This window comes from Nomia melanderi, chromosome 2 (genome assembly GCF_051020985.1).
Source record: "Nomia melanderi isolate GNS246 chromosome 2, iyNomMela1, whole genome shotgun sequence".
NCBI classification, from domain to species: Eukaryota; Metazoa; Arthropoda; class Insecta; order Hymenoptera; family Halictidae; genus Nomia; species Nomia melanderi.
Window position 1 is genome coordinate 22,545,216 of NC_135000.1, and position 16,976 is coordinate 22,562,191.

The following is a 16,976-nucleotide window of genomic DNA, read 5'->3' on the forward strand; positions in this document are numbered from 1 at the left end:
GTTTATCGAGAGGAGCATACAATTATTTTTAGATACTATGCTATTTCTTTCCATGCAATTGTCTATGGAACGTGGATTTGTCTAATTGACGTTTCACCGGAGTAAATATCATCGAGACGAACATGAAATGGAGAACTAATTCTAGACCATTGACTTTTGTTCCTTAACTAGACCGTATATTAATAGACGCGAGATTCGCGAATGAAATATTCGCATTGAAAAAATACTTTTTCATCCGTTTTATCTTCGAAAGCACGAAAATCTCGTTGAAACTGCACGGACGTGGAATACAGATAGTAAGGCTGTGATAATTTCATTTCTCGAGTGGATACTTATCTAAAAATTCCTAAAATGCCATTCGACGAATGCAGTTTGAAAAAGTTATACTGAACGAAAGGAATGTCTGTATATTTATGCATTCCCTATAATTAAATTTCAGTATGATTCAAGTTTCCGTTGCTTTTCATTCTCGGTTCAAAATTACAATAACTTCGAAGAAAAAAAAACATCTCTCCTTTATCTTGTATCCCGAATCCAGCAATTTCAATTCCGAAATTTTCTGCCTTCGAAATGAACGGTTGATCTCCCATGTGAAAATAAAGATAACAGGATCGGAGAACCAAAAAAAACGGAAGTTGGACGGAGCCATGCAGAGGAAGATACTGGTGAGAAGATAGCCAAGAAAAAAGAACAAGCAAGTTTACTCACCGTCGTTCCGTTTGATACGTACCAGGGTTCGGTCCTCGGTGTTGTACGAGGCATGCAACAACTACACACGTTTCTCTAACACAACGGGCTTGTTATTTCGCGTGGAACACGTTGGATTCGGTTGTTAACGAGCCGGAGGGGGGGTCTGGTGGTTCGGGGGTGGCGGCGGGTTTTGTATTAAAATCAGTTAGCTGGGCAACTCATCGGCGTGAGAAACGCAACAACAAAAAAGAAAACAAAACGACACACTGGTTTTTTCAAAATTAAAATATATATTATAAACAGTTTTATAATAATAGCAATATATATAATAATCATTATCATTACAATGATATTAGTGTTATTATCGTTCCATTCGTTTTTATTAATATTAAGTAAATTAATAAACTAAAACTCTCGTGAACTCAAGTATCTGCGTTACCTTTGTTTCTTATTTTCTCTTCGTGTTCCCTCACACACACACACACTCTCTCGCTCTCTCGCTTTCGCACTTTCTCTCTCGCTCTCTCTCTCTCTCTCCCTCTCTTTCTCTCAGCATTCTTATATCCGGTGAAAACTCGGAAATAACAAAAATCGTTATATCGTTAACGGTATAGGACGCGTGGAGATAATCCTTTAATTATTGTGCTTTCACTTCGCGTCGATCGTCGTGCTTCACGGAGGACTCGTTTCACGATGCGATCTCTCGGATGTTCCCCGAAGGTCCCTCGAACGTTTTCAGACAAATTTCAAATTTCAAACAAATCGACTGCACGAACCGACGTGGAATTGTATCATCGGTATCCGGAACTGTTGCACGACGAATGCTTGGAAAATTCGCGACGACGAGGTTCGCCTCGAGAAGACACCCGAGGAGAACGCCGCGATCGGAAAAGAAGAAATAAACGCAACGATCGTCGAAGGTTATGAACCGCGCGGTAAAACGGTTCGGGGCAGTTTGCACGCCTCGCTTCGTCTCGCGAACGACGAAGAGAAGAAAAGAGTTTCGCGCGACGAATCACGTGGAATGGGGGCCACCGACAGGAATGATCGCTAATTAATGGCGACGACAATGGAATAATGAACGAGGCGAAGTATACATCGCGGAATGAAGTTGTTTCCTACCCCACGTTTCTCTCTCTCGCTTCTTTTTCTCAGTTTTTCTTTCTTTCTTTCTTTCTTTTTTTTTGTACGTATAACCTCTTCACGTGATCTTCGATTTGTACGTTGCTCGTTTTCTTTTCGTTCTAACGGATCTGCGTTACGGAATCGCGTTCCCTGCTCGATTACATCTAGAATAATAAATATGTACAGGCACGATCGGTAGACGGCCGATTGGCTCAACGCGAGCGGGAAGACGCGCGTCGCGGCGCGCCCTGCTCGCCCGTTCTCGCCTCGAAGTCGATCGATTATTAAATGCAAGGTTCACCGACGCGTCCAGGAAGTGCCCCGTGATCACAGGTTCTCGACCCACGCGAATCTAATCCCCGCGGAAAAGGTAATCTCGACGAGACTGTCGCGAGATCGTCTGCCGGGATGATCTCTTCCTCGCGACGTACGGATTGGTGGCCTAACAGAGGAGGTTCGAACCGAGCGCGAGTGATCCTTTGACGAAAACTGAATCGAAAATACAGATATACGTTTCCTCGTATGACCTTGGTTCTTCAAATAATTAAATTGAAAGCTGTGAACCTTTAAAATATTCTCAAAAACGAAGGCTCGTACGAGAAACCATTGGACTCTTTCGATTCAATTTTCCCAGATGCATCGAGGATGAATGCTCGTTTCTGTCGCACCTCGTCTATTGGGACAATCTGTACATTCACGGTGCGAACTGAAGAATATACATATATATAAAAATCTGATTAAACGATGTCGCGATCAATGATTATCAATGAAACTTCATTCCAGATATTTAGGTTGCGGGTTAAGCTCTACGATTCAACTAGCTACGCTCTAACTACTTTACTCTAGTGAAACAATCGCGGGATCGTCGAGAATCAGTTTAATCTTGGACCGTAAACTGCGACGAGTCTTCTATCGCGCTAGGAATGTTGGCAGTGACTTTTTTTCTCGTTAAAAAAAAAAGAGGAATGGAAGATTGTCAACGATAAGGGAACGAGCATGGAAGATGAATCCTTCTCGCGGACGCTCAGACGTGGGGATCGCGGAATGTGGGTGACGAGGAGCTGCAGTTAATCCGAATTTCGCATGCACTTGTTTGCGCCAGGGAAAGATTTGTTTGGGACATCGAGTCGGTTAAGTATTCGTTGATAAAACTCTTTGTTAAAGGGAATTATTCCCAAGATTTAGTGTTCTGTGCGTGACTACCGGTAGAGATCATCTTGAAGCAGCGATAAAATGTGAATCAGTCTATATGAACGAATTTTAAGTCTAACTTTAGAATTCCTTCGTAGAAGATGCATTGAAATGCACGCTTATTTTTTCGAATTTAACATCCATCATACGTACAGAACTTCATTAACAAATCAAATTAGAAGAATTTGAAATTCTCAGATAATCAAAGTCACGTTACTGGTCGGCAGAGACTTCTAATCACGAATACCGAACCGAGCCATCAGAAATTCCTCCCCGACGCGCGTGAAATACTCGATCGCCTCCGCGTCAGTTTCACGACGCTGATCCCACTTCCATGTATTCCCCTGATCCCGACGCAACGTGCTCGCGAGGAATCCAAAACTCTCGTCGCTGATCGTGAAAACAGCCGCGCGTCATCGAGGGAACGGCGATTCGCGGCGAAACAAAGGAAACGGAAAAAGGGGAAGCCGCATCGAACGTGCACGAACGCGAACGCAAAAAGAAAAAGAAGAAACAAAAATATATAGATATCAGAACGCAAAGGGAAAAGAAGCAACCTTTGAATCCCTTTGACGAATCGCACCCTACTACCCTTTCCCTCTTCCACGCTTCATCCGTCGTTTCTCGATCCCATCATCATCATCATCATCATCATCATCGTCATCATCTTCATCCTCATCATCATCTCTGTTCTTGGTCTCTCGTTTCATAGTCTCACTGTCGCGCACGCGTATGAAAAAGCACGCACACGTACAGACAAATAGATACTCTCGGCAGCAGACACGCGACAAACACGAAACAGGCATACACGAGCATACACCGTGAAAAAGAAAGAAGAAATGCGCAACCGGCTTGTCGCTGATACAATAAGGAAGTGTGTGAGGTTGGAGACGCGAGTCTAGCCCTAAAAGAGACTGCGTGCGGTTTGTTTGTCCGTAAATAGTTGAATGAGGGGGTGGAATGATGTGCACCGTACACACGGAAGCGCTCGCGCCGCGTAGCGTGTTTCTCTCTTCGAATATGTTTCTTTTTGCAGCCGTTTTCCTATCTCCTCGATCTCCAAGTTACACGTATATGTATATAATATACGTGTAACTTCTCTGTCTACTTTCCTCCGCGACCGTTTTCTCTCTCGCCCTCTACCTCTCTCTCTCTCTCTCTCTCTCTCTTTCTCTTTCTCTCTCCATTACCGATACGTCTGCCTTTCTCCCCCGTTAACTGTTTGTTCGTTCACCCTATCGCTCTCTCACTCTCTCCCTCCATTCTCTCCCTGTCTCTCCCGATTCTACGATTCGCGTGTGTGTATTCTTTTGTTTTTTATGTCTTTCTGTTTTTAGTCGTGTCTCTGTCCACCGCGAGACACGATCTACATGTTCTGGATGTCATGCAGGGTGGCTTCCATCTCCTCCTGGAGCAATTTGTTTTTCTCTCTCTCGACGGCGAGGTCGTCTGGAAAGATTACTTGTTAGAGGAAAAGCGGCACACACGGCCAAGCTAGTTCGCCGAGCAAAAAACTGCACTCCGCGGGGGTTAGTGGATGTAAAAAGGGGGGCTTGGGGGGGGGGGGGGGGGTGAGAAAAAGGCGCACACGTCACACGCGGCGACCACGCGGGTTTATCGTTGTCCGGGCTGGCGCCGGTGGTCGGCCATGTTAGATCGATCTCGGGGATTGTTAAAGGTTCGTGGCTTTTAACGCTAAAACTATCGAGCAGTTCAATTGACTTTTTCAAATGTCTCTGTAGAAACTACAACAGTGCATCTATTGAGACTTTAATTGATTTACCATTCAGTATTGCTAAATCAATTTCTTTAACAATTTCCCAGAGAAATATCTGTTATCTGTACAATCTTTGCAAAAGGAAGAAATCAGGAATGGGTCATTTTGACTGGCAGTTTTAGCGTTAACAAAGATCTCTGGGTATTGCTTTATTTTTCTTTGACCTTTATAGACGACAATGATGTTTCGTTTTTGAGAGACGCGGAGTTAATTTGCAAGGCTAATGAAGGTGATAACTGAAGAGAATTGAAAAGTATCAGTTTCAATATTTCATTGTCTCTCCGTAAGACGAATGCACCGAGTATCGTCTACAATTTCGATAATTTTTGGTTCTACCAATATGAATTCGTTTCGATAGGTTTTCTATAAATTTAGTATCCCTAGTAATAAATAGTAAACGATCGTTTATAGGTTTTTGATGTGACTATCGTAATGCAGTTTCGGTTTATCGTATTTTGCTCCCTTCGATTTACGGTTTTCGATAAACGATTCTCTCTCTCTTTCAGTAATTAATAAATAATAGATATTCTACTGCTAAGTGAATCAGAATAGTGTTCTACGAGTGAACTATGTTCGCACGCAACCGTATGTTCGTGAAAACTAAGAAAAGAAGAGTCTGCGTAACGAATAACTGTGGAATTGAGTTTGCTAACGGTGTGACAAATGGATCGAAAGGAAAAAGCTGTCTTGCATACGCACCTTCGAGCCTGTCGACCTCCTTCTGGAGTTTCTGCACGGATCTTTCCGCGAACTCAGCACGAGCTTCAGCCTGCACCACAAAAAATGTATTAATACGTGTTGTAAAGTCGCTGTCTCATGTGATTTGTCGTCGATTTTAAAAATTCTGTGCGTCTACGTACAAAAGATATTCCCATGCATACGTTGGTAAAGTTTCGACCGTAGATTTTTATGCAGACCCATTGTTTTACAATTTCACAAATAAGATTGAAATTTTTCTACTCAACGTAGAGTTCTGTCGTCCGAAATGTAAATGATAAAACAATGAAAATTCAGCACATAAAATCTATAGTCAGGAACTAATTTACAGAACGTACTACGCATACGTAAATTGTATCTTATTTTCATATTTGTAATATCAAAAGTTCTTTATCATAATATAATGAAAGATGACAATCAAGTAAAAAAATTCTACTTTTAAAATCGACGGGATTATAATAAATTCGTAGAAAATCATTAGTAAACTCTTTTCGTTATTTCTTTATTAATAAGCTTCACACCATGCTTCAATGTTTCTTTTTAATAAGTCTCGTTAGTTAATTGCACACGTTATTTGAATCTACTGTAAATTCAATCATTTTCAGGGAACACTGATCGCTAAAAGAGCGATGTACAACACTCGTACCTGTTCAGAACAAACTCAGGCGAGATCAATATATCCTTCTATTCCACGCGCAAGATTCATTTAATCACTGATAAAAAAAAAGGAGATTTCGATAATCATCTAGAATACTTATATGCGTAATAAGTGAAAATATCGTGACGTGACTGAAACGTGAAAGGTGTGCAAAACACAAAAGGAAAGTCTACGAAAGGAATGTACAATATCCAATTAAACTACGAAACAACGAAAACAATGTCTCCGATTCAAGATGCGATAACGAAAAATGATAAAAGATCATTTAAATAATTATGGTAAAATAACCCGAGAATTTTAACTTCTTTTCACAACATCTTCGAATTCGAATTTCGCGGCTCCGGAAGACCCAACTTCCGGTTCATCGATCACTTACCTCCTTCAATTGACTATCCAGGATCTTCACCTGTCCCACGAAAGTCTCCTCTCTTTGCGTCGCCTGTTTTTAGTCAAGCGTAAAAAAAGAGAAAAAACGAGCTCAAGTTAGGATCACAAAAATTAAAAAAGAAAAAGAAAGAAGAAGAAAAAAAATTAAGAAGAGAAAGGGACAGAAGAGAAGTCAGTTAGAGATAAAGGCAAGGTGTGATTGTAGGGGGTGAGAGTGGCCAGGTGGTTAACGATTGATAAATCGCTCGCGACGACAAATCACACACTCGGCAGAAAAATACAAAGATGCAAGAACACTCTCAAAAGGATCTGTACCTCCTTTAGGCGAGTGGTAAGGGTCTTAATTTGGTTCTTGTACTCCTCCTCGCGCTGGTTGGCCTATGTACAGTAACGTGACCGTTATTTATATCGAAAAGTAAAGATCATCGATCCACTCGACTGTAGATCTACGGTTTTGTTACGTCTACTTCTCTATCAAGATGAACAAAACCTTTGCCATTCCGATCAGCAAGAAAAATTTTGACAAGACTGGACACGTAACGCGATAAACCTGTTTCCCCACCAAATTCTTTGTTCCGCGCGCACGAAAATCACGAGAATCGGACTGTAATTTCTCTCGGAGAGTGATTTCACTCAAAGACAGAGGTTTCGCTGGCACTGCGATCAGCGGGAATGAAATGTTAACCGATCTAACGTCACGAATAGCATTGCTCGAGGATGCATGTCCTGAAACGGATCGTGAACAATTCTGAAACTCCGAAAGCCTGCGCGTTGTACAATCTCTGAATTAAGGCTCGGTGCACACTCGGAAATTATTGCTTCGAAATATTGCATCGTAATTCTTTGTAACTGTTCTTCGTATAAAATACTTTGGTTATTGTCGATGTGACAGTAAATGTAACGAAAATATAGATAGTCATAATTTTGCAGAGAGCAACCTGAAATACAAGTGTTTTATTCGTTACATTATACTTCTAATCAAGAAATGCATAGAAGTTCGATCTTTCAATTATGCAACAGCCTGTATATTCAAATATTTGGTATCGTATAAATTTTAGACATCTAAGGTTCGAAATGTAAAGAATTTAAGTCACGGCAATGGGAAAATTTTATAAATTTGATCGAATTCGATGAAATGTTAAACTGAGATGAATGTTTATCACGGCCGTTAAACAAAACCGAGAAAAACACGTCCGATGTACGTCGTGTATTTGTCCCGATTCGGTCGAAAGTGAATTCGAAAGGAAGAGAAAGTGAATAGAATATTTTTGTACTGTAAATCGTCCGTGGCGCTTACCTTCTCCTCGGAGACCTCGAGGGATTTCAGGTTGTTGCCAACCACGCGCAGTTCCTCCTCCAGCTCGACGATCTTCCTGTAAAATGAGTCAACGGTTAGAATCCTGATCTCGATCCACCGGTTCGGCTCCTACCTGAGCGCGTTTTCTTCGTTCGGGACGAACACTCGGCCTCTTTTTTTTTCTTTTCATACAATCTTTCCAATCCGACTCGAGCAGCGAATATAATTGACAACAGTTAATATTTTTTGCAATTAAATAAGGATTATTTCAATTCAACTATCGAGATTAAAGAATTTCACGAACTACTGCTCCTCGGATTAACGCTCGCTTTTTTTGTCTCGGATTAGCGATGCTATAGACATTCGCTTTGTTCTTTCCCGTGGTAAAATTATTCTATACAATAATCCGTGGATCATAGTAGATTGTGATATTAAAGGAAATAATACTGAAACTCATATTATATTGTTTTCTATATCGAACGTTTAATGTTTATAATAAATATCAAATTAAATATAACATTTCCAGAAAAAATGTATCGATTCATTTTATGTGGAAGAGGAATCTACTTTTTGTCTTTATTGTGTACTTTATACCATTTTATGCAAATGATTTTCTAAATTTGACAGTTCTTGCAATGAAAATGTATTTGAATTCTTTTGTATTAACTTTTTTAAGTGTCTCTTTAGGAATTTGTTTGGGGGCCAGTGTTCGTCCCAATTGGATAAGCGTAGAAACGGAAAAGGGACGAAAATGGCAACGACTCATGCACAAACTGAACCACCTACCCTTCCGACAGTTCCGCCTTCTCCTCGGCGCGCTCGAGATCCTGTTCCATCATGACTAGTTTTCTGGCGACCTGTGATCAACAGCCACACGTTTCATGCGAAAAGAAGCAAGGAATATAGGAACTTAAAAAAAAAGAAGAAAAATCAGAACAAAAGAAATAGAAAATTGCGAGAGAAAAACAAAATTGTATGTGACACATGCAAAAACGTCCTGCTCTCCGTCCGTGGTTCCATTATCCTGTGTCTAAGAGGCTGCCGCTGAAAATTTGATCAAATCCGCATTCTGAAAACCTGTTCAAGCTATCCAAGAGAATCATGATCAATACTAAAAGGGCTACAAATAAATCTGAATTTAAATAATCGTATTTACATGTTTAAACAGCTACTTCATCTAAATTCTATTCTCTTGGACGTGGAGCCAAAGGGAAATTTACTTCGCCCGACAGAATCTTAACATCATCGATCAAATAAATTGCTGGACACACGGAAATATATCTTTTAAACAGATCTTTTACAACTCTGTCATCTCATCACCTCTCTCCTTACCATTTTCAGGCCCATAGTACCCATCTTCAGGCTTCAAACTACAAGACGCGTGGTAGGAAACAATTTCCCATTACTCAAAACCCGATTCCCATAAATTTCCCAATCCCCAATTTCCCTTTGGCCGATCAAACTAAAGGACTAACGCTTCAAAGTTCGAACTGCTTGCTCGAGCAAATCGAATTTCTCGAGTTAGCGGAAACAGGGAGCATTAATGTCGCAACAGAAAGTAAAAGAACGCACGTTAGAGACACTTCCACACGTGAGGTTCGTTAACGTCGCCATTGGGGTGTGGCGGGGGTGCAAAGCGTCCCGTAGGGACGCGTGACACGCGATCGAGTGCGCTTCGATCAACGTGGAAAAACAACGCAAAAACAGGGGAAAACTCGCTCGGCACACGGAGGTGGTGGAACAGCAAATGCTCAGGGGATCGAACTCTGTTTGAAAAACGGATGCTTACGACTCTCCGGCCTCGGCACGTTCCTCGGCGCGCTCTAGATCGGCCTCAACCATGGCCAATTTACGGGCGACCTGTGTAAACGACACATACAGAAACGGTTTTCTCCTTATGCATCCGCGCGGCTTGCGCGTTTCGTCTCTCCCGTGATCCCCCCCGGCCTCTTTCACGCCGTCCCGCCGGTATCTGGGCCAAGATCGACGATCCCGGCCCGAGAGATCGTCGGATCTCGTCGATGGCCGCCGGTTCGGATCGACGACTCCAACGCGGGACTCGCTCCGCGACTGGAAGAATCTGTGGAGACATTTCCGCTCCTTATACGCCTAATCGCCTAGACCACTCGAGTTTTTCCTGGTCGGGACACCTCTGCATCGCGGTCGTGCTCGGATACTTGTCGGAGTCTGACGGGTAACTAATCATAGACTTCGAATCGTTTCGAATGTGTACTTGTGGCGAAACATTCGAATCACTTCGAATGAGATTTGATGTTTCAACGAGTACAGTGTGAATTTTACGAATTGGGTGGAATAGATAAAATAATGTTTATACAAAAATGTTGTTCTTCCATTGCTGTTTAAGTTTGAACGGAATAAATATGATAGTGAAATGTTGGTGAACTTTTCAGCAAAATAGATTTTTCTATTTTTGAGGTTCTAACTTGCTGTTACGTTATCTCTTCATTCTACAAGCTCGCGTTTAGAACGCTTCTTTCTGAGCAGCGACGAATGCGAAATTGCGATTCCTCCGACACTGAATCCGCCGCATACCAACGCAAGCGTCTCCAGCGACGAACGAGCCAGCCTCGGTTAAGGGGTTAATAGTATTCCGCGTTCCCGCGCGTCCCATTCGCGATGAGATCGCAAATATTGAACCAGTGAAACACTAACCGCGAAACGTGCTTTGTTCGACCACCACGGAACAAGAGAAGCGTGAGCCGTAAACGCGAATCTCATGTCCACCTACGCGATAAAGGCTCGTATTGTCCGTGAAACTCGAATCCCTACGGTTAGAGGGGTCGATTCGATTAAAGGGAATCGAGAATAAACCCTGAAAGACTCCGCGAAGATCCATTTTCCGCGCGTGAACTCGAAACAACGGATCGTGCCGTAAATTCGTTGCACTTTCTGTTTTATATCGAAACAATTTCTTTACGATACCGTTCTGCTCGTGTTAAGCAATAAAGTATGTACATTTTTCGATAGTCGGGGTTATCAGTTGACAGCGGTAAATTCATGTAACCTTAGATTCTCATGTACGAACGCGGACGGGCTGAATTTAAATAAGATTCCATTCACCCCTCAAACGGTGCCGACGAATTGGCGATAAAACAGAAACGCGTTAGATACCGTCGAAGAGAAGGAGCTATCGAATCATCTAAATAGCGGCGGCCATAGAAACGGCACCGGTTTCAAAAAATTTATGTTTCTAGTTCAACTCTCGCATGAATAGCAAGCACCCGCGTTATTAGCTACTAAAGGCTTGATTTACAACCGGAGAAACTGTAATTTACACAACGAATCTGCAAATAGCCCACGTAAACTTCGGAATCCACGAATGGCACATCACTTTGGACAAATTTAAATTATGCGAACGCGTGTAGCATAACAATTTCATTGAGTTTTGTACAAGCCCTAGAAAATCAACGATACTGCGATAACATAATTATTAACCCTAATCGTTAACTCCCGATTTCCACTGTTTCAAACTTTCAAACACCGTGTCTAAACCGTGACGGTGAAAACTTCTCAAACTGATAAAACCCTCGAAACCGATAGAACTTTCAGAAACAAGATAGTCCTACGCGAAGTTCAACACGAACAAAACAGCAATCGAAGAAAGAAGAAAAACGTTAAGGACCTGCGATGCAGTTCGAAATAGAAGCAACAGAATCGGGCGTGTGTGGTGCAATATTGCGAGCACGAACCGCAGATAATCTTTATCGGTTACGGTGTTCCAGTCGCGGAGCGGGTCCCGCGAAGAGGACCGACCAGCGGATAAGAGCGGACGCGGCTCCTCGGAGCCATCGATCTGCACGAACGGATGGAAATCGGCGGCGGAGCACGACCGCGAGGTCGCCGCAGAAAAATCGAGCCGAGGAATCCGCGGTCGTCCTTCGAAATCAATAGGCTAAGAACGCGAGCCGGATTGGCTCGATCGCGGCGGCACTTCTCGATCGTCCGCGGCGACCTCCCTCTCTCTCCTCGCATGCAACGGATGCGCCTGGCGGGAGCGTGACGCAACATCCCTCGGAAAAATGGCTTCCCTCGTCAATTTCACTCGATAATGAATTTTCCGGACGGATTCGCAAGACCGCTGCAGCTTTAATGGGCGGATGGCGCGACGGTAACCGGACGGAGTAAATGGCAGTTCAATCGGTCCGCGGAAATGAATTTATCGAACGGAACTACCCTTTTGGGAATGGAAGTATTACCGATAATGCGGTTTCTCGATCGAGCATGCTCGGTTTTGTTTGAGGAGGAAAGACCAGGTCGTCGAACCGCGCGGAGATGAACGTTGATCGGAGATTGTAAATTGAGGGATATTGGGGATGCTCCGGAAATCGGTGAGGTACTAGCAGTTGATTGGAGCGTTCGATTTTCGGATTTTTGAAGTGGTCTAGCGGGTTCTTCGGTTAACGTGTAGGTAAGAGTGTTATTTTTGTGTCTACTGGATATTCGAAATATTGTTCATCGTATGAGATATCTTCGAAGGTCTGGATATAAAATAACTGAGATTGGAGAAGTTTGTAAGATAAAGTTTTCTGGGTACGAAGCATTTCTAAAGAGACATTGTTCTGATTTTAATTGAAGAAGGAATGAAGTGAAATTGAGAATATCTTGGAAGTAAGGAGAATGTATAGAAATGTAGATATTGTTTAGGTAAATCGTAGTTGTCCATACTCCAGCATTCCCAAAAGGGTAAAACCATTGATCCATCGTTCCCCGAGCAGCCAGAGAAGGACGCTCGGAGTGAACGTTTTCACCGGTCAGCTATCTCGATGATGTAACCGGAATAAATTTGCCGTTTAACGAGTGATTTGCGTAACGCTCGCGCATCACAGGCGCACGATAAGCGATTATTGAGAGAAAAGAACTGAAAGGAAAGGAATGGTTACACTCGGTTGCTGTTAAGTTTCGGCTCCGTTGGTTTCTGCAATAATTTGTTAAATCGGTTAGGACAAGCGGATGGAGTTCGTCAGTATCCACTGCAATCAAAACGTTAATTAGCGACACACTGTGATTAGCGGTAACGTTTCTGTTTGTTATTATTAAAGACGTAAAGAGAAGGAAGAAAAGTAGAAGAGAATATAACGCTCGAACGATTATCAAGAGCGAATTCGTTTGAGAAGATGGGGTTCTATAGATCGCGCGTTGAAGTTCCAACGATTTTCGAGTCTCGTGAAACCCGAGAACTAGATAATCGTCCGTGTATCGATCACAGTGAAACCAGCCAGTCACAGCAAGTGGCACGAAACACCGAATAATTCTGTTTTCACATAGCCGAGCTTTCTTTTCTGCCCGTCTAATGCTACCAACTGTGTTAATATCACGTGTACCGGAGCTGTAATACGGCTGTGCTTATCGTTCCGTTCCCCACGAAAGTCTCGTTTCATATTGTAATTTTATTCCGTCGTGTGTGGAAATCGAATTTCTAACGTAAAAACCTGGAATTTAATCGAGTCGCCGTGAATAATCGTTTCAACCCACCATCGCGCGAAAGATGGCGGCTAGTAATCTAAAAGTATAATGCGCGAGGGAGGAACCAGAGAAAAAATTCATGCACAATTGTATTGAAAAAATATGCAAATTTCTAATCGGAGATTACAACATTCGAGAGGCAATCTGTGATCATCATCTGGAAAGATGAAGCGATTATTATAATTTGAATTTCAATTACTTTCACCGCGAATTCATTCGAATAATTAGCAGAAAAGGATAGCCGAATGTCTCGTCGAAAGGATTCGATTAAATTCCAAACATTCAAGAAATATTATTCTACGAATTGTAACAACGTGAAACGACGAATCACTGCAATCAATTATTTTCGAACTTTGTCGACTCGTGATCATAGGAACTTCGACGTACTTACAGGTCACCACCTACCATAACGGATAGATTTGGGCATGTCAGAGCTACGTTCCGAATTCCAGCTAAGCGAAAACGGGGGAAGGTCTTTGGACAAAAGCAGCACCATTATTGCAAACAGGACCAAAACTCGATCCTGCTACGCGTATCACAACACAGAGTTAACCATAACTCGGGGCCAGTTTCATTCCATTTGACAAGACAAACCGAACACGCGGACCAACAACATCCACGAAAACTGATCAACGATCGAGGGATGATTATCTTTTCAACAACGGTGGAAAACTTCTAACGAACGAACTATAATTTAACATTTTATCTTTTCTCTCTCTTTCTCTCTCTCTCTCTCTTCTTTTTTACGAAACTGGCACTTGAGAAACTTATATGTATTATATATATATATATTTTTTTTCATCTTTTTTTCAACTCGTTCTTTGTTCCTCGAACAAACACTCGAAAATCACAGATATATAGTAGAGTCCTACGTTAAACCGCGCTCGAGAACACGTGACACTGATACATCTACACGCGTGTACCACCACTTTGCCCCCATGTTTCTAAATTGCTTTCCTCCTTTTCCAAATATACATAATATAAAGATTACTTCTCGTCAAAACTTTTCTTTATCCCCCGGGAGTCGCGTGATCACTGCACTTGGTTTCGCGAAGCGAACAACCGTCTCACTTTTCTTTCTTTGTGTTGACGAAAATCACAGACGATCGGTATTGCGAGTATTCACGATTTTCCCTCGTTTCGAACCGAACACTTTCCTTTTCTTTTCATTTTCATTCGCGGTGGTGTCGTTGCATTATACGCTCGAGAGAAAAATATCGATTCACCATGGTTTAATTTGTTTTCTCGTTTTGAAAGGCGATCGAACGGAGTTTCGGTAATTGTCGGGGGGGTGGGGGGGTCGACGATCGATCGTCGTCGACCGACGATTTTAACCGGGCCACGGCGGTGTCGAGCACACAGAGAGAAGACAGAGAGTTACGGGGTTAGGCACTATCTCGACCATCGACTAGAAACCATCGTCGTCGTGATCGTTACGTTTATCGTTATCATTGTCACTGCAGCCATCACGCGTGAGAGCGGTGGGCTCGCGAACCTCATCGTATTTCTTGTCAGCTTCTTCAGCGAGGAACCTGGCCTCCTTCAGCTGATTCTCGAGGGCGTCCATACGCTCTTCATCGGCCAAGCTGCGATTCTCGAGAATCTTGCGGGCTCTTTAATAATTACCAACAAAGAATCCGGATTAACATTCACGATTAGAACAACGGCACGCTGCGGAAATTGTCGAGTATCTTAAACTAAAATGATCGCGGGTACACCGATGATGATGAACGGACGATGATCTGCCCCGCTCGCCTGCTGCCGATGATCTACCTAAATATACCTGAAATTTGCGCCCGTGGCAGCGAATTATTAAGAGTCTCCGACGAACTTTGATTAATTTAGGAAATAAGTGATAGACGGTTTTAAGAGGACGATTATTCTTCAACGTGAATGTTTGAGAAACTTATTTCGATTAATTTTTATGTTTTGTTTAATGTCTGTTTAATGTCTGAATAGTTTTCGATTATGAATTTATATATATCTACTTTTCTTTGTAGTTGTGAAATTGAGGAAAAATGTCGGTTCGTCAAAGTGGTCGATAATTCGCTGCCAAACTCGGCAAATGGACAAAGGAACGTCCTGTTTCGCAGTTACATGACCCACCTCCTCGTATTTTTTATCCGCCTCCTCGGCGATCAGTTTAGCCTGTGCTAGCTGCTGCTCCAACAAGGATACCCGGTCGTCCTCCATATTGGTACGGTTTTCGAGTGCCTTGCGTATCCTAGCGATCGATTATCATTCGAGATTTAGCTTAGTCGTCGTTGAAAGATCATTGAAATACAAATGAAGAGTCCATCGACTCAATAAAAGCAACTTCCGGTACCTTTCTCGATACAACTTTCAATAAAATCTTTAAAAAATCTATATTTACTTCTCCCTCGAAAGGAAACTTCCTCCTTCGTCTAAATCTATTTCGTAAAAAATCTTAACTTTACCGAAAGAAATACAAAATTTTTGTGACACTTCGCACTAGTTTATCAATGAATTTATAATCGAAAAATGAATATTCAAAAAACGATTTGCTCGTAAAAAATAAATTGAAAAAGATTCTAATGAATTTTACAAAGGTTCTCGCAAAAGTCTGCTTTTCAGCGAAAGAATTTATTCGGCTCGCAACAAGCTTTCTCGCAATAAGAAAAACCGCGAGCATATCGTGCCGTTATCAGCCGCGATAAATCATCTGTCGGCTACTTTACGTACGCGTGTGTAATCGGGATCGATAATAGATTCAGCGGACTGGATCTTTAAACTTGCGCGATAATACTCGATCCTTATCGATACAGATAATAATGGAAATAGAGAATTGCGGTCCGGTAATCTCGAGATTCTTTCAACGTCGAAAGGTTAGTTCTATCGATAACAGTGTCCCGATGTTCAGTCGAAGTCGAAGCGAAACGAGCACGCGATTCAAGTTACCATCTTGTTTTCCTTTGCTCAATTCATTATCGGCAATTTAATACGCTGATTCACATGCAAGAGAAACTTTTCTATGGACTGTAATTTCAAGGAGAAAAATTACAGTAATTTGTGCGTGTAATGAGCCCAGCGATATTGAATCTAACGTATGCATCATTTTCTAATTAAACACCCACCACGTGTGAACGTGAAATCAGTAATTACCCACCGCTATGCCAGTGGCCTCGAGCATTCGATTATTAGATAAACGTAAATCGTTTGCGTGGCTATGCTCGGAGCAACATTATTCGCAAATGATTATGATGTGACATTGTGCTGAGGTTTATTAATAGATCTGATAGAGGACATTCGATTTCGACGATATTCACTCTTTCGACTCGACTTCTTTGAACATTCAATGTCAACTTCGGTTGTGTGCGAATTCGTAGGAATTTCGAACTTCTTTTCGATTATTCGATGAACTTTTGCTGAAGTTATTGTAAAAGAAATGTACGCATCAGTTTATAAAGTATATTATCTAGAACGAAAAATAAAGTGAACTAATTTTACGGATGCTCGAATTTTGAAATTAAAGAATCAGCACATTTTAATATCGTTTCACCTTGTATTTAATTAATTAAATATTTCGATATAAGTAAATTTAAACATTTCGCAACCATTAGTTCTATTTAAGTTTGATTAAAATCAAAAACTGACCTAAAAAGAATGTACTCTATTTACAATAACTTCAG

At 41.9% G+C, this 16,976-nt stretch overlaps 1 protein-coding gene across 27 annotated transcripts in view; it reads right to left on the reverse strand.

The window, feature by feature from the left end:
* Tm1 (tropomyosin 1) overlaps positions 1-16,976 on the reverse strand; it is a 45,835-nt gene that overhangs the window by 6,342 nt on the left and 22,517 nt on the right. For 8 of the 27 annotated variants that reach the window (XM_076365244.1, XM_076365231.1, XM_076365236.1 and 5 more), the window contains 5 exons: positions 14,822-14,939; positions 9,632-9,702; positions 7,843-7,918; positions 6,861-6,923; positions 5,483-5,552 (listed from right to left, as the gene is read on the reverse strand). In XM_076365244.1, the coding sequence (XP_076221359.1) occupies positions 5,483-5,552; positions 6,861-6,923; positions 7,843-7,918; positions 9,632-9,702; positions 14,822-14,939 (398 nt within the window). Of the gene's footprint in view, positions 1-957; positions 4,456-5,482; positions 5,553-6,534; positions 6,598-6,860; positions 6,924-7,842; positions 7,919-8,628; positions 8,700-9,631; positions 9,703-14,821; positions 14,940-15,432; positions 15,551-16,976 lie in introns of those variants that run through there. The other 19 variants (XM_076365247.1, XM_076365235.1, XM_076365252.1 and 16 more) reach the window with 9 other exon arrangements.